An 18,818-nucleotide genomic window follows, 5' to 3' on the forward strand; every position below is an offset into this window, starting at 1 on the left:
AAGCAAGATTAGAATTGTGAAAGAGGATAGACAATGTGCGTGACTGTAAAGATGTGGAAGTTATTTATTTCTGGTTGTGCAAACATTCTATAGACCTCTAGCACAAACATTACTATAGCTAGGCCAGCTGGCTGAATTCTGGATTAGTGGTGCTGGAAGAGCACAGCAGTTCAGGCAGCATCCAAGGAGCAGCGAAATTGACGTTTCGGGCAAAAGCCGTTCATCAGGAATAAAGGCAGTGAGCCTGAAGCGTGGAGAGATAAGCTAGAGGAGGATGGGGGTGGGGAGAAAGTAGCATAGGGTACAATGGGTGAGTGGGGGAGGGGATGAAGGTGATAGGTCAGGGAGGAGAGGGTGGAGTGGATAGGTGGAAAACGAAATAGGCAGGTAGGACAAGTCATGGCGACAGTGCTGTTGAGGAGCTTCAGGGCAGAGGAAATGACCTGGGAGTTGCAATGGGAGAGTGACTCCCTGAGATTATTGTAGAGAGAGGAGGAAAACTTCTTCAAGGCAGGCATCCTTGCAAGAGGATTCGCAGTAGAGTTAAAATCAACGAAATAAAAATGGCCTATCACTGTGATGTGATTCATTTTCAATTCTAGAACTAACACATCTACTTTCTATTTTATAAGGTTAAGCATCAATGCATGCTATAAAAGAGTGTACTTTCTATTCTTTTGGATATTAAATTATAGATCTGCAAATAACACTTCCTTTGTGGACATGTAAAAACCAAAAGTTGATATTTATTTTCTTTTTCAGTTTTGGAGTTTATGTGGGAATGCCTTGACTGCAAAACGGGGTGTGTTTGGTAAAACTGGAGAACTGCAGACTATTTTGTGCCTGGCATGTGCACGTGATGAGATTACTTATTCAGGAGCATTAAATGGTGATATTTATGTATGGAAAGGGATTAATCTGGTGCGGACAGTCCACAGTGCACATGGGGTAAGTATGTATGATGAGAATTTTATGCTTTTAACATAAAAGAAAATGAACTAATGTCCATTATTTTCAAAAAGAGATATCCATATAAATGGCAAACCTTTGGTTTTCAAAGTTTGAATGTGTCTATGAATTTAGATTCAGGCTTTGAGCATCCAAATGGCATTTTCTTGTTGAAATTTAACCATTGATAATATACAGCAGGCATTTCAAAATGTCTCCATGTGGAATGGAGATTATTGAAATTTTCAATGTGTGATTGCATGTTGACAGATGCTTATGTTCAGTGACAAAGCAATAGTGACAAAAATAAGTGATTAAAATAAATGTCAAAGCTTATCCAAAAATATACAATGCAGCTAGTTGATAGTCAGTCACTATCTCCTGGTAGCTTAATTTCCTTATTTAATCATGTTTTGTATGCTGTAATGGAAAATGCAGCATAAACACTTATCCCACAAACAACAAAAACAAGAACGTATTGTGTTTACTAAACTCACACTGTATTTATGGGACTTTGCAGGTTTCAAATGGCCTATCTACTTATCTACAAAGTGCTTATCTATAAAACCATAGTGAATATATTTCAGAACTTTTTTTTCTTTTTCAGTCTTATTTTCTGTTGTATTTCCACTTGAGTCAGTGTGCTCACACTTTCTTTTGTTTGTTTTTAAAAAAGCCTTTTGAGCACTCAATTGGCTCAAGTCAAAACGTCTAATCAGTTAAGTAGCAAGCAGAACATTTTTGGACCTGAACTTTTGTGTACTGTTGATGCCATAATGTTATATGTTATACATCATCATCAGTATCCTTCAATTTGCGTAAGATAGCAGATATGCAGCAAAGCAAATCCATTGAGGAATGGAGTAACTTAAAGGACATACTTTTGCTGATGGCTGAAGAGACCAATCCATGACAGGCAGTAACTTCTGCAAATGCCACGTATCAAGTTGTAATTGGATGTCGTTGAGAATTGTCATTTTTGCTGTTGACATCTGTTGCAAAGCTGCTGTACAAAGCACATTATAATTATGGAGGGATACTCCAGCTCACAAATGATGTTGCTATTTTCTTCTGAAGCCAGCTAGTGTCTCCCAGGCATGAGAATTGATGTTTAAGGCCTTCATGTCACAGTTGCAAGAATTTTGAAGTGGGGAGCTTTGGGCATCCTCTTGGTTGTCTGTATCCAGCTACCTCACCAAACAGAGAATCCTTTGATATGTGACTGTCTTCCAGCAGTCACTTCATTTGAGGAGTGCTCATATACTTTGGAGCTTTACCTTGGAAGGGAATGTTCTGTACCTCATTTTTTCTTTGTTGAGGTAGCCAGAATTTTCAACAAACAATGTAGATTAAAGTTGTTGAGCTTCCTTTTTTGTCAATTGTAGGTCATCATTCCTGATGAAAGGCTTTTGCCCGAAACATCGATTTTCCTGCTCCTCAGATGTGCCTGACCTGTGCTTTTCCAGCATCGCTCTAATCTAAACCCTCCCATCATTATTTTACAGCCAAGCAGTTGGGTGTTTAGAACACAAGCCTCATAAACCAGCATTTTGATCCTAAAAGCCAGTTTGAAGTTATTCCATGCACCTTTCATAAATCAGTGAAAGATGATGAATGTTTTCCTCATGTGTCAATCGTGATCTTCATCAAGAGACAGATTGTCTGGCATCGTAGACCCAAAGTATCAGAATTTGCTAACCACTTCCAGCAAGTGATGTTTAGTGTGATTGAGGATGAAGATACTCACCCTGTCCCATGAAGATGGTTTTCTACATGCTTCTAGTGGGGGAGGACAGCTTACATGTTTTGGAGAGACAAGACATCAAAATTGATATGTTTCCATGCCTCTCAAATCAAGGTGCAAGTATTATTTGTAACTGCAGACAACACAAACTTACTTGCCTTTTTCAAAATATCTGTTTTATATTGCTGCACGTAAAGAGTTCATGTGACAAAAGTTAACAATAACACAAAGGTGATTTTTTTAAAATTCATTTAGTCAGGAATCTTCAGTATGAACGCCTGTGAGGAAGGATTTGCCACAGGAGGCAGAGATGGTTGTGTTCGCTTGTGGGATTTAAATTTCCAACCCATTACCTTGATAGATCTCAGGGAAACTGATCAAGGATACAGAGGTAAATTAATAATCAATTGCTTTTTCTACCCAATGTCAAGATTTCTTAAGACTGCATGTAGTATTGTATGAATGGACATTTTGCTTTTGTAGAGCAACAAGTGACTTTGAAAAACGTTTGCCATAATGCTATACAATCTCTTGCATTTTAGTCAAGGCGTGTTAATATGTCTGTGTAAAAGTGATAGAAGGTTTGACTAAAGATCCTGGCATTACTTTGTTGGGCATCACTGTTGAGTAATTTTCTTAGAAACAGTTCAGACTTTAATCTTGACAAAATATCAGCATTCTGAGATGCTTTTGTGCAAAGTCAAGTTCTTTTCCAAAATCACTTTGTCAGGAGCAGTGAACAGACCAGTGAGGGAAGAGAAAATATTTTGACAAAAATATCCTGTCCAAAGCTGGGTGACAGGTAGTGATGTATCAAAGAGGATCTGTGGGCAAATAGGCATTATTGCCTTGTCCCCAGCCAACTTGAACTCCAAAGCAAGAAAAATATGATTCAATCCATAAATTTGTATTATCAGCAAATGTGTTGCTATACTAGGAATATGACTTAATCCAATTTTGTTTATGTACAAAAAACTTGTGGAACCCAACACCTCCAAGGACTTGAGTAGTAGAAAACCAAGACCTGAAAGGTCCCTTCCAAGTCCTACATCTTTCTGAATTGGAACTATATTGTCACACTGTCATTGCAACTGGTCACAATGCTGGCATTCCCTTACTAATAGCACCATGGGTGTCCCGACAAACCAAGGTCCAAGAGGTAACTCGCCATCAATGTTTGCAGGTCAAGTAGGGATGTGCAATCCAAGCCAGCAATGTCCACATCACATGTATGGATAAAAAAAACAAAGTTGTAAACTGAGCAACAGCTTAACAAAGGAGTTAATTTCAGTGTTACCTTTTTTGAAGTTTTACTCAAATGTTTTTCCCTTGGTGCCTTGACTGGGCAAAATTGAAGGTGCAGAAATTTTACCTAATGCTTTCAGCATGACATGAGCCCAGTTAAAACAAAGACTTTTTTTATTCAGTGAGTAGCAATATTGCCTAATCAGTGACACTCTTGAGCTGGTGAAAAATGCAGAAGATAGTTATAAGGTCATAGACATACAACACAGAAACAGGCCCTTTGGCCAACTCATCCACACCAACCAGGTTTACTAAACCAAACTTATCCCATTTGCAAGCATTTGGCCCAAATCCATCTAAATCTTATTTATCCATGTATCTGTCCAAATGTCTTTTATATGTTGTTATTGTACCCACATCTACCACTTTCTCTGGCAACTCATTCCATACACTCACTATCCTGTGTGATAAAAGTTATTTTAATTAAATTTTTATCAATGTTTTTTTGCTACACTTTTGTGATGTATCTTCTGAGGTGTCTGGCCGCAAGCTACTGTGCACCTGTAGATTTAGTGTTAACTTGACCAAGTAGTGATCCTCTTGCATTTCAGTGAGAAGATTTTGGGTTCAAGTTTTATGTCTGGACTAAGGTGTATAATCTACTGAAAGGTTTCTATTTCAGATGAGTTGTTAAGCTGAGATTGTGTGTGCATGTCTGGACTTTAAAAATATCCTATTGCTCTACTTGAAGAGTAGGGATGTTCTTCTGCTGATCTGCCAAATACCTATCCTGCTGTTATCACCAAACTGCTATTCCTTTATGCCATATTTGCCAGCATAATAAGTGACTAATTTATTGGCTTCAAATTGACTTGGCATGTTCTGATAGTACAATCAGTGCTATATATTAGCATTGCCTTTCTTTAATTATTGCTTAAAATGTATATCTGCTAACTACCAACCGAATATACATGGCCTACATACAGTCGGAACAAATCATATAGCAAGAATGTATGCTTGAAAAACGAGTAATCACAGCAAGTTAGCCAATTGAAACTCTCTTTCTGCCATTTATCTTATTCACCCATGTGAATGTCCACAATGAGTAGAAGCATAAGTTAAATATGTCTTTAAAAATACACTATTTGGAAGTAATTTAAAATATTAAAATTGCTTGCAAAAAGTTTCATTTTTCTTACCTCTCTTGTTGTCAGGGATTGCACTGAAGGATTTATCTGAGCCTTAGAGTTAAAGCTACTCTGGAAAATTTCACACACCAGAGAAAGCGAGAGAGAGAGACAGACTGAGACTAGGATCCAGAAGTTTCTGGAAGAAGTAATTTTAAAAACCTTGCATTAGAGGGAAAGGAGGGCACTAAGAAGACTTGAATTAATTGAGAGAAGTGGAACCCCAAGAGCACGTGGGCTAAAGCTCATAAAATGCAAATTCAGGACTGATATCAGAAAACCTTTGAAAAATGAACTAGCCAATGGACAGGAATTCTAAGAGAATGGTGAGGCAAGGAACTTGAAATCATTAAACAATGCTGCTGTGTGATTATTGAGGCTTTAATTAGAGGTACTAAAATAGGTTGAGTGGCCTACCTCCTCCATATTTTAAATAGTGCTTTTGTAAAAAGTAGTTACCAATAACAATTGTGAAAATGAATTTTGTAATGTTTTCAATACATAGTTAATGATTCCTATTTCTTGATTAACCCTGCCTTCTGTTGTGCTTTTTTTCCAATCTTGGTGAAGTCTGGGTCCCTGCTCTTTTACATAGATTGGTCAACTGTACAAATTGGGGAAATGTCTGATGTTTTGTATAGCTGCCATGCTTTTATTCTGCAACATGAATCTTTTTAATTAAGCTGGTTTTAAGTAATGCAAATTGGTGACTTTATACGCATGATGTGTTGTAGTCAATCTGCCACTGATTGGTTTGTAGGGAATTGCTTATTTGATTTTTGTCAATTGCTTGAACACCCTTGATTAGTCATTTTTGTGTTGACATAGTTGTCATTTCATTAACTGTTGTATTAAGAGATTGCATGCATTGTGATAAAAGATCTAAATAAAAATATCACTTTTGACATTTGGGTTTCAAAATAGTGCCACATTTATATTGATTATTTTCTGTAAAGAGTTCATTTTAAGAAAAATAAACAAGGTCAGAAAGTCCTTCTGGAATACTGACCAAATCCAGTCTTTTTAAGACCGTAGGTGACTAAATCTTGGTGGTGTTAATGGAAATATGTTTATACATTTTTAGGTTTTTGACAAAGTAAACATGAAAGGCCTCCAGCTTTATTTTCAATTCAGAAATGAGGATGAGCAAGTTTATTTTAAATTCTGATCAGAAGACACCAGTGTTGAGTTCAGAAGCCAGCTTTGTTTCATTTCTTGGATAATGAATCAGGACAGTTCTGTGAATAAGTCACTTTAACAGAAGGACTTAGTTTGTGAGACATTCAAACCAGTTTGTTTAGAAATGTGCATGTTGTTAGCACTGAGACTTTAGGTTTTCAGATTTGTGGAAAAATTCACTTTGGCAGATTTGGAAAGAATTCTCTCAATTATCTCCACAGTCATAGAGTTTAGACAGCATGGAAACAGACCTTTCGGTCCAACCGAACATAATCCCAAACTTAACTGGTCCCACCTGCCTGCTTCTGGCCCATATCCCTTTCTTATTCAGGTACTTATTAAAATGTCTTTTAAACATTGCAATTGTACCCGCATCCACCATTTCCTCAGCAAATTCATTCCATATGCAAACCACCCTCTGCTAAAAATTTGTCTCCAAGTCTTTTTTAAATCTCTCTCCTCTCACCTGAAAAAATATGCCCCCTAGTCTTGAAATTCCCCACCCTAGGGAAAAGACAAGTCCCATTAACTCTATCTATATCCCTCATCATTTTATAAACTTATATATGGTTGCCTCTCAACCTCCTATGCTCCTTGAAAAAAGTCTCATCCTAGCCAGCTTTCTTTATAATTCAAGCCTTCCATACCCAGCAGCATCCTGGTGAGTCTCTCCTTAACCCTCACCAACTTAATAATAGCATTTGTATTACTGGGTGACCAGAACTGGACACAGTATTCCAGAAGATGCATCACCAATTTCCTGTACAACCTAAACTCCTATTCTCAAAGGACTGAGCAATGAAGGCAAGCATGCCAAATGCCTTTTTAATCACCCTGTCTATATGTGTTGCAAAATTCCAAAAATTATGTACCTGAACCCCTACGTCCCTCTGTTCTACAACTCCACTCAAGGCCTGATCATTAATTGTATAAGTTCTACCTTGTTTGTTGTACCAAAATGCAATACCTCAGATTTATCCAGATTGAACTCCAGCTGCCATTTTTCAACCCATTGACCCATTTGATCAAGATCCTTTTGTAATCTTAGAAAACCTTTTCCACTGTCTACCATGCCACCAGTTTTGGTGTCCTATGCAAGTTAATTAATCATCCCTTCTATATTCTCATCCCAATCATTTATATAAATGATAAACCAGTCCATGGCAAAGAAACTGTAAGGAGTCATAGAGATGTACAGCATGGAAACAGACCCTTCAGTCCAACTCATCCATGCCCACCAGACATCCCAATCTAATTTAGTCCCACAAACCCTTCCTATTCATATTCACATCCTTTTAAATGCTATAATTGTACCAGCCTCCACCACTTCCTCTGGCAGCTCATGTACCACCCTCTACGTGAAAATATTGCCCTTTAGGTCTCTTTTATGTCTTTCCCCTCTCACCCTATACCTATGCCCTCTAGTTCCTGACTCCCCAACCACATGCCCCCCCCCCCCCCCCACTCCTGGCAAGAAACTTTGTTAATTTATCCTATTCATGCCCCTCATGATTTTATAAACCTCTACAAGGTCACCCCTCAGCCTCTGATGCTCCAGAGAAAACAGCCCCAGCTATTCAACCTCTCCCTATAGCTCAAGTTCTCCATCCCTGGCAACAACCTTGTAAATCTTTTCTGAACCCCTTCAAGTTTCACAACATCCGTCTGATAGGAAGGAGACCAGAATTGCATCCAGTATTCCAACAGTGGCCTAACCAATGTCCTGTACAGTCGCAACTTGACCTCCCAACTCTTGTACTCAGTACTCTGACTAATAAAGGAAAGCATACCAAATGCCTTCTTCACTATCCTATCTACCTATGACTCTACTGTCAAGGAGCTACAAATGTGCGCTCCAAGGTCTCTTTGCTCAGCACTGTCGAACTGGGATCCAATGCGATTGATGAATGAACTGGATAGATTAAGAACTAGAATACAGACAAAGTTTAGGGTACACCAAACTTTATGGAGGATGCAAAATGGGAGGCCATCCAGAAGAACATAGGTTTGGATAAGGCTTTCAGCAGAGGAGCTGACAAGAGGTTAGAAAAAGATTGAGCAATGTGTTTGGTAATGAAGCTGCTAAACTGTGAGGCCTGAGAAATTTCAGTCCCTAGAAGCTGCAGTAATTGTTCATTTTGTTATGAAATGACACCTTCTGCTATTACTACTTTAATCAGAGAAATTTTACACAACCCATGCATATCAGATCACAAAACTAGTTAGTTGGTCACCATTCAATATCTGCATTCACATAACAAGACTGTTCCTATAGGGAGTCAGCTCTCCCAGAACTATGATCGAGGTGGCAACAACTTCAGGAGGGAAAGAATAAGGATGTAGAAAGAATACGCTAAGGTTAATAAGGGAGAAGCATGGGATGTTTTAGCAAGCATGCAGGTACATAAATCCCCAGGACTTGATAAGATGTATTCCAAGTCAGTTAAGTCGAATACAAAGGAATTGAAATAGAGGGTCTAATGTCACTGGTCTTGAGCTTCTTTTAATATGTAGTGTTGAGGACCAAGTTGAAACTTTGCAAATGATTTAAGATCATTCTAACTGTCATAATATATTTAACCATAAGATTTAGGAGCAAAAATAGGCCATTTGGCTGATCGAGTCTGCCATTCCACTGTAATAAGAATTGGCTGATCTGATAATCCTCAACTCCACTTTCCTATCTTTTCTTCATAACCCTTGATTTCCTTACTGATTTAAAAAGTCTTTCCATCTGAGTTATAACTCAATGTTAAAGACTATGTCAACAGACCTCCAAGATAAAGAGTTTCACAGATTGACTGACTACCCTCAGAAAAATTCCTCCCTGACTCTGTCTGAACTGGGCAACCCCTTACCCCTTACCCTGAGATTATGTTTTCTTGTCATAGACCTTCCCACAAAGGGAAGCAACCCCTCCTGTGCTATCTATTTTGAAAGCTTGATTTGTATTTTTATTCTCTTGTGTAATAAATGTCTGTGCTGAAGAGTCTGCAGACTGATCTGTGTGTGTCTGTGAATAACCATCACATTGATAAATTAAATTTTAAAATATGTACATCCTCTACCCAAGCAGATTTCATTGAGATCTGACTTGTCTAGTCCCATCAACTGGGATCATAACAACATATAGCCATACATGTAAACACACAGACTGTATAATCCAATACGCTTCTATGTTAGGATACAAATCTTTACTGTGAAAAACTCCAAGCTAACACTGTGGCTATGCTACATACCAGTGCAAGGCAGGGGTTAGTTTACTCAGTGAAGGGAAAAGGGATATATGCAAGAAAAAGTAAGTGATTGAAATCCACATTCAAATAAATCTCGTATAAATGAGCCAGAATTGCCAAATGCATCACAATCCAGTGCCCAGCAGATGCTTATCTTTGCCTGGTATTTGCAAATCACCAAGACATTATATAGATTAGATTAGATTAGATTAGATTACTTACAGTGTGGAAACAGGCCCTTCGGCCCAACAAGTCCACACCGCCCCGCCGAAGCGTAACCCACCCATACCCCCTACATCTACCCCTTACCTAACACTACGGGCAATTTTGCACGGCCAATTCACCTGACCTGCAGATCTTTGGACTGTGGGAGGAAACCGGAGCACCCGGAGGAAACCCACGCAGACACGGGGAGAACGTGCAAACTCCACACAGTCAGTCGCCTGAGGCGGGAGTTGAACCCGGGTCTCTGGCGCTGTGAGGCAGCAATGCTAACCACTGTGCCTTTCTGGGGGACAGTAATTGCAAAATGATTACATGTAAAGCTAAATAATAAGGACATAAGAACATTTTAAAAGTATAGTTTGGAGGAGGGTATTTACCAGATAGGAGTAGAAACAAAACCAAACACCTTAAAAGAATAATGCCAATTAGACTGAAGAAATAAATAATTAAGGATTAGCAAACCATAATTTAGCTGGTATGATCCTAATCAATTACGATTAAGTCAGAAAAAGAATCTGTTTCAGCCTCCTTACAGGACAGAAGGGGCAAAGAGAGATAGAAAAAAGCATAGCTGCAGAGTTAAAAAGAATAGTATAAAACATCACTTTAGTACTACAATAGCAAAAAGACTGCCAGAGAAGAGGAAAGCATCTTTAAAAGATGCAAATGCAGTAGTCCTGAAATAGAAAGTGGGCACTAGTATTAAATGCTCTGATTGATTACTTCCACTCATTATCTGTAAGGTATGGTATAAACAGTAGAAAGTGAGGACTGCAGATGCTGGAGATCAAAGTCAAGAGTGTGGTGCTGGAAAGGCACAGCAGGTCTGGCAGCTTCTGAGGAGCAGGAGAATCGACATTTTGGGCATAAGCCCTTCATCAAGAATCCTGAATGAAGGGCTTATGCCCCGAAACATCGATCCTCATGCTCCTCAGATGCTGGCTGACCTGCGGTGCTTTTCCAGCACCGCACTCTCGCCCATGGTATAAACAGTGCACTTATCTAAAATTATAATACCAAGGCAATGCTCAGAACTGACAAATAAACTAGTAAACACTAGGGAAGCTCTGATAGATCAGTAACTGACTATTGTGGTGTCTGTCTTTATCAACATAAAAAGTAGCAGGTCAGGTAAAACTAACCAATTAGTCTTCAATTCCAGATAAAGTAATGGAATTGGTTGTCTGAAATAAATTTGCTTTAGTACTGCCGTCAGCAAGCAAACATATAAAAAGGCTTTAAACAGGGGCGTACCCTGCCTGATAATCTACTTGATTTCTTTGAAGTAGCAGAGCATTGTATTCTGACAACCTTCAAAAATCACTGACGTAAACTATCAAGAGGCATTTGAAGAAAATGCCACATAAACAGCTACTAGATAATTCAATATAATGACTGGGAAATGGACAAGACATCAGCCGAAAGGTTTTAAAAAATATTAGTTAGTGAAGTTAATGAGTTCCCCAAAATTAGAAATTCAAACTAAATCAATTATATGATTGAGACACTGAATGCTCATTGGTCAAATCTTTGAGTGATATCAAATTGGAGGAGCTCCTGGACTGGAGGCAAGTAACAATGTTATAATAACAGAAACCAAAAATGTGAATGGACCAAACAATGGCCAATGAAATTTAATATACTCTATCAGTCACAGGAAAAAAAAACTGTCTTGCCCATTCTCAGAATTATTTCGAAACAGCCAAAGATGAAGTTGAAACTTAGGAGTTTTCATAATCGCTCCATTTGAATATGTACAGGCACTGCAGGTATTTATTCACAAGGTGGAGGGAAATGCTGAGCTCTAAAGCTAAATCATTTGCACGCTAGTCATTGGAAGTTGTGGAAATTATTAAGTGTTTTTGTTAGACCATAGAGGCTTCGGCCTAACGCCAATTCAGGGACCAGCCAACCTCTGAGCTATGGCCTCAGCAGCCACTCGCCGCCCGGGCCAGGGCATTCGGAACACAGTCAGGGTGACTGTGAAGAAGGTGGAGGAGCACACACCGGTGGATCGGACGGTGTTTGTGAAGAAAGTTCTGCTGGAGTGTTGCGGCCTTGCAGCCGCAGATGTGTACTGCCTGCAGGATTTCCCTGGGGCAGGCTACTTCGATGTGACCTTCAGAAGCGTGAAGCAGTGTGAACAGCTCCTGAAGGTCTTCAAGGAGAAGGAAGGGGAGCCGCTGTTCTCCATCTTGTCGGCGACGCCATTGTGTGTGCTTCCTGCACAGAGGAACCGGGTTGTTACAATCCATATGTACAACCCCTACGTTCCAGCGGCTGATGTCCTGACCTTCCTGGGAAGGTACGTCCAAGTCGAGGGAGAAGCCACCGATGTGATCGATCCCTTTGGGATCTGGACCAGTAAGAGGCAGGTCAAGGTAACTCTGAGGGCCGATGACAGTGGGAACATCCTCCACCCACCCTCGAGCTTCGCAATCGGAGGGAGCAGAGGCTACCTGACATATGCAGGGCAGCCCAAAGTGTGCCGAACCTGCGGGAAGTCGGGACACGTGGCGGTGGATTGCAAAGTGACCATCTGCAGGAACTGCAAACAGGAGGGTCACTTGACAAAGGACTGTCGGGAGGAAAAGAGCTGCAACCTGTGCGGGGAGGCGGGCCACATGTACAAGGCCTGCCCGAGACGAGGAGCCGCCACCTACGCACAGATGGCCGGAGGTGGCAACACGAGCCGCGGACCGACAAAGTCTAACGAGGTACCGCGAATCAGCAAAGGAACGGTGCCTGGAGGCACCCAGAAGGAAGGGAAAGTTGTAGAGGAGCAGGCAGCAGACAGCGGGGAGATGCAGCAGCCGACCCAAGCTCCTGCAAGACTGACGGAGGAAATGGAAGAGGAGGGATCAAAGGAGGCAGAGCAGTGGATTATCGTTAAAAACAGGAAAAGGAAACCTCTCGAGGGCCCCAAAGCCACCAAGCGAAGGGGGAAGAGACACCTCCAAGAGGAGGATACAGGCAGCTCCTCCGAGGGTGAGGACGGGCGCAAGAAGGGTCGCCTCCGGAGGAAGAGGCAGAGCGTCGTGGGGAGAAAGGAGGGCAACACCGCCCAAGAAGGAAAAGACGATCCCTCTGAGGGGATGGGTGAAGGCCTCCCCCTACCCGGTGAGAACCAAGGGGTACCCACCGGCCCACAGCTCCAGGGAACTGGGAGCAGCGTCCCAGTGACAGCCCTGATGTCAGATGGAGAACGGGGCGATGCGGACCCTGGGTCTGACACGATGACACCAGAGCGGGGAAATGACTCCAGCGTGGAGCCGGACAACTACCTCAGCCCTGGGAAGGTCCAGCAGTTTGCTGTCACCACGGGGATGCACGCAGCTACCCCACTGGAGCAAGACCAGAAGAAAATGGACACTGGTAACCCCGCAAACTGTTAAAATGGGGTTTAAAATTGCCAGCATAAATGTGCGTAGCATTAAAGCGGCTACGCGATGTGTTTCAACGCTGGCCTTCCTGGCCAACGTCAAAGCCGATGTCCTGTTTCTGCAGGAGTGCGGGATACTGCACCTCAGCAGTTACAGGAGATGGTCGAGCTTGTGGGCCCACGGGCCGTCAGTGTGGTCGGGGGGCAACGATAGCCGCGCCTCCGGCCTGGGTATCCTGTTGCGGGGAGGCAACTTCACCATCTCCGAGGTTAAGGAGGTGGTGGGCGGGCGCCTCCTCGTCGTGGACGTCAAATACAGAAACGCTCCCGTGAGACTAATCAACGTGTACGCCCCAGTGGGTAAGAGTGAACGGTTGGCCGTCCTGCAACAGCTTCCACTGCTGCTGGCTACGTCCAGGCCGGTCATTCTGGCCGGAGACTTCAACTGCATCATTGATGCTGATGGACGATCCGGCGGGGGGGACAGTAAACCGGACGCTACGTCCAGGGCCCTGATGGAAACGGTCAAAGACGCCAAGCTGCACGACGTCTTCAGCGCCCCTGCAGACGGAGCGCAGCGTAGATACACCTGGTCACGGGCAGACGGGTCTATCCGCTCAAGGATAGATTACCTGTTTGTGTCCCGAACGCTCTCGGTCAGATCCACCGACGTCAAGCCGGTGTTCTTCTCTGACCACTGCCTCCTGCTGGCCGACTGTCACCTACAGGACGAACAGCGGGCGGGCAAGGGAACGTGGAAACTGAACACTAAGCTGTTGACCCCGGGAAACATCGAAGAGCTCAAGAGGGATTACGCAGGTTGGAGAACCGTGAAGCCCCTCTTTGAGTCTCCAGCGGACTGGTGGGAAACGGTAAAAGGGAACATCAAGAGGTTCTTTATCCTCAAAGGTGTCCAGGAGGCGAGAGAGAGGCGGGGGAAACTGTCCCAGCTCCAGGAAAGTATGCAGAACCTGCTCCTGCTGCAGACGATGGGGGTGGATGTCACGGAGGACCTCAAGGAGGTGAAGGGCCAGCAAGCCTCGCTCTTTGCCTCGGAGGCCTCCAGGATAATCTTCCGGTCCAGGGTCCGCTCGGTGGAGCAGGACGAGACGTGCTCACGTTTCTTCTTCCAGAAGGTGCACAAAGAGAGCTCCGTGCTCAGCAGCCTGAAGAAAGAAGATGGCTCGGTAACGTCATCTCAGGCTGACGTCATGAGGATCAGCAAATCCTTCTACGCCAGCCTGTATGACTCGAAGCCGACCGACAGCGCGGCCTCCCAGTCGTTCCTGTCCTCTATCACGGAGGTCCTAGGTGACGGAACACGAGAGAGGCTGGACCAGCCGCTATCTCTGGATGAACTGACCAAGGCCCTCGAGTCCTTCGAAAAGAATAAAACTCCCGGAAGCGACGGCTTACCGGTCGAGGTGTATTCCGCTCTTTGGGACTTGATCGGCCAGGACCTGCTGGAGGTGTATGTCAGTATGCTCCGGGCAGGTACCATGAGTGAATCCATGAGGAAAGGCATCATCACCCTCGTCTACAAGCGGAAGGGGGAGAGGGAGGAAATTAGAAATTGGAGACCGATCTCACTGTTAAATGCAGACTACAAAATCCTGTCAAAGGTCATCGCCAACCGGGTCAGGTCTGCTCTGGGATCGGTGATCCACCCGGACCAAACCTGTGCTGTACCGGGCAGGAAGATCTCTGAGAGTCTCGCACTCCTCAGGGATACGATCGCCTACGTGCAGGACAGGGGGGTGGACACCTGCCTCATCAGCCTGGACCAGGAGAAAGCCTTTGACAGGATATCGCATACATATATGAGGGATGTCCTCTCCAAAATGGGCTTTGGGGAGGGAATCGGAAATTGGATCAGACTGCTCTACACCAACATTGTCAGTGCAGTCTCAATCAATGGGTGGGAATCAGATAGCTTCCCTGTAAGATCTGGAGTCAGGCAGGGATGCCCCCTCTCACCCGCCTTGTTTGTGTGTTGCATAGAGCCATTTGCCGAATCCATCAGGAAGGATGCGAGCCTGAGGGGGGTGACTATTCCTGGCAGCGGGGGCCTGCAGGTTAAGGCCTCCCTGTACATGGATGACGTCGCTGTTTTCTGCTCGGATCCGCTGTCCGTGCACAGACTCGTGTGCATCTGCGACCAGTTCGAACGGGCCTCGGGGGCCAAGGTAAACCGAGGCAAGAGCGAGGCCATGCTCTTCGGGAACTGGGCCGACCAATCCTCTATCCCCTTCACCGTCAGGACTGACCACCTGAAGGTGCTGGGTATTTGGTTCGGGGGGGCTGGGGCGTGCGCCAAGACCTGGGAGGAGCGGATCAGGAAGATGAGACAGAAACTAGGCAGATGGGGGCAACGGTCGCTCTCCATCGCGGGAAAAAACCTGGTCATCAGGTGTGAGGTACTCTCAGTATTGCTATATGTGGCACAGGTCTGGCCTATCCCCAGGACCTGTGCCGCCGCAGTCACCCGGGCCATCTTCCAATTCATTTGGAGATCAAAGATGGACCGGGTCCGAAGAGACTCAATGTACAAAGACCGGTGCAATGGGGGAAAAAACACGCCCAATGCCACCCTCACCCTGATGGCCACCTTTGTGTGTGGCTGCATCAAGCTGTGCGTGGATCCCCGGTACGCAAACACCAAGTGTCACTACGTACTGAGGTTCTACCTGTCCCCGGTGTTGCGAAGGATGGGCCTGGCCTCGCTGCCGCGGAACGCTCCGAGTAGTTGGACCGTTCCGTATCACCTGTCCTTCGTGGAGATATTTATGAGGAAAAACACCTTTGACCACAAGTCCATCAGGAAGTGGTCAGCACGTAGCGTCCTTGAGACCCTTCGGGAAAAGGAGAGGGCGGATCCTGTCGAGCGGTTCCCTGAGCAGACTGTCAAAGCCATTTGGCAGAATGCCTCATCGCCAGAACTTTCCAACAAGCACCAAGACGTGGCTTGGCTGGTGGTGAGAAGGGCTCTGCCTGTGAGATCCTTTATGCACGCCCGGACTCTCTGCCGCACCGCACGCTGCCCTCGAAGTGGCTGCGGGGGGGACGAGACTGTCACACACCTCCTTCTGGAATGTGCCTATGCAGAGGAAGTCTGGAGAGGAATGCAGTGGTGCTTGTCGAGGTTCGTCCCGAGCAGCGCCGTGACGCGGGACTCCGTGCTCTACGGCCTGTTCCCCGGGACTCACACCGAGACGAACATTAACTGCGCCTGGAGGATCATCAACTCGGTGAAGGACGCTCTCTGGGCGGTCCGAAACCTGTTGATCTTCCAGCTGAAGGAGTTGACCCCGACCGAGTGTTGCAGACTGGCACATTCCAAGGTCCAAGACTACGTGTTGAGGGACGCGCTGAAGCTTGGGGCAGCTGCCGCCAAGGCGCGGTGGGGAAAGACCACCGTGTAAGATCGGCCTGCCGAAAGAAGAACAGGGGGCCCATACAGACGTTTTTTTTTGGGCTCTGCTGATGCCTCAGCCAAATATATGTATATATACAAGATTGAAAAAATGCACAGGATTGTAAAGGACAAGAATAAAGTCGAATCTGTGTTTGTAAATATTGACATATGTATGGCATGATCCAATGTACAGACCATCAAATCATTTATGAATAAAGTATATTTTTGAAATAAAATAAAAAAAAAAAAAAAATAGATTGGGCACTGTGACCTGTTCTAGTCTTTGAGAAAATGGGGAGTCATTCAATCAGAGAAAAGCCACAAGCCTAGAGTCAGGATTCTGCTGAAAGACTCGAACACTTCAGATGGAAATGAGGCATCAGAGAAATGATAATATTATGATAAAAAAGGGAGTTGCCATCTTCATCATCAGTCTTGAGAAATAAGGATGACATCTGCCAGACTTTGTGACTTCAGCAGGTCAATCCCAAAGTCACAGCTCCATTGGCAGAGGGAGCAAGAATACCCCTAAGGGTGACCAGTTCTTTCAACAGTTTTCTGCTCTCTCTACTTCTGCTTTTGTTGCTTTTCTGCAGCAGAGTTTATGTGGTCATTTCTGATTGTGTTGTAACTTTTTGAATGAGGTGTTGCCAAATGGCACAGTTCCATCCAGGTGCCAATGTCAATTTATTCCATTTGCAATGAGGCCTTCAGAGTATCTGTAGAATGTTTTCTCCATCCCACTTAAGATTGGGTGACATTCTTAAGCTATGAAAAGAAGACCTGCTTTGGAAGCCGACTATTTGACATGCTGATACCGTTCAGACCAGTGGAGCTGATTTTGCAAGATTGTGGTTGCAATACTGGAGGAATTATCTTTTGTGCGGATGCTGGAGTTTGTTTATCTGTCTTTCCACGTCACATTGAGTGTCTTGTAGAGACACTACTTGTTGAAATTTTCAATGCCCAAAGGTACTGTGGTGGTGACTCACACTCTTTAGATATTGCAAGTTTGGATTTGCTGACAAATGCAAAGCTGAAACTGATACTGTACTCAAAATCCACATGCCCATTGACCTTTTCTGCATGTAAAGGATCTCTCATTCAACTTCAAGACAAGCACCTGCCCTCCAGCTATTACTATTGTTGGGAGATAATAGATGATGTTGCAAACTTCCCACATTTCAGCAGTATCTTTCTTAACTGGTCAATGTCAAAGGGACATCAAACACATAATCAGCTATGCCAGCACAGCCCTCCAAAAATAGCATAACAGGTTTCAACAACAGGAATCTCTCTGAGGGTAGAGGCCTCAGTCTAAAGAAGATAGTCAATCATTGATTAATCTGGAATCGTCCTTCAAAATGTACACTGAGAGCACAACTAAAGAGAGAGTGTCAAATGCATAAATAACTTTTTGATGAAGATGGTTTCTTTATTATTGAGAGAATGATCACAGATGCAATAGAATTCTGGACAGTGTAGGAAAGGGAAAATTCTAGAATCATTTGAGTTGGATCGCCATCTTCCTTTGTAAGGTCCTTGTGAACATAATGCAAAAACTGTAATGAATTTATTTAAATATCCAATGACGCTATGTAGTAAATCGTCAGTCACATAATTTGGTTGTCTACTAAGTCGATTGCTTTTTAATATTAGCACTGCATGGTGATGACGAGATGAAAGTTTCTATTTGCACATTACAGATTTGACAGTTAAAGAGAATTGAGTAGTCATCAGATCAATGAAAGTTGGAAGATCAGATAAATTAATTGCCAACATGGTGAAAGCAATTTATTTCACTGTCAAGAGCAGTACTTTGAAAATTATGAAATTCCTTATCTGAAGTCAGTTTGCTATGTTAGGAATATGACAGCAAATTTTCTTCTGACTGTTCTTATCAAAACCTAAAGAGGGAAGAAAGAAGGAGGTGACTTTAGGAAATAGTAATTGGGGAAGATCAAAGGCAGCCAAGGAAGCAGTGATGCAACAGAATGATTTTAAAAGCAGGATTAGGGACTGAAAGAGCTGATGGAGAGTAGTTTGTTAGGAAAGGTGACAGTTGATTTGGGAGTAGCTTGCAGGGTAGAACTGATCAAAGAAAAAACAACACAGACTAGCTGTTAATATGTTGGATGCACATGACATGGTTTGTTAAGTGGGAAGGGACATGGACTTGAAATGGCGAATGGGCAAAAGAGGTGGGGTATCTTGAACTTGAGAATCTTAGTCAGGAGGAAGACAAAGTTATGTTGAG

General features: G+C 43.5%; 1 protein-coding gene across 2 annotated transcripts in view; it reads left to right on the forward strand.

The window, feature by feature from the left end:
• Positions 1–18,818, forward strand: part of LOC140476194 (echinoderm microtubule-associated protein-like 5) — a 230,028-nt gene that overhangs the window by 59,553 nt on the left and 151,657 nt on the right. For both annotated transcript variants that reach the window (XM_072568398.1, XM_072568400.1), the window contains exons 5-6: positions 763–948; positions 2,948–3,083. In XM_072568398.1, coding sequence (XP_072424499.1) covers positions 763–948; positions 2,948–3,083 — 322 coding nt within the window. The remainder of the gene's footprint in view (positions 1–762; positions 949–2,947; positions 3,084–18,818) is intronic.

Source organism: Chiloscyllium punctatum, chromosome 4 (assembly GCF_047496795.1).
Source record: "Chiloscyllium punctatum isolate Juve2018m chromosome 4, sChiPun1.3, whole genome shotgun sequence".
In the NCBI taxonomy this organism is placed as follows: domain Eukaryota; kingdom Metazoa; phylum Chordata; class Chondrichthyes; order Orectolobiformes; family Hemiscylliidae; genus Chiloscyllium; species Chiloscyllium punctatum.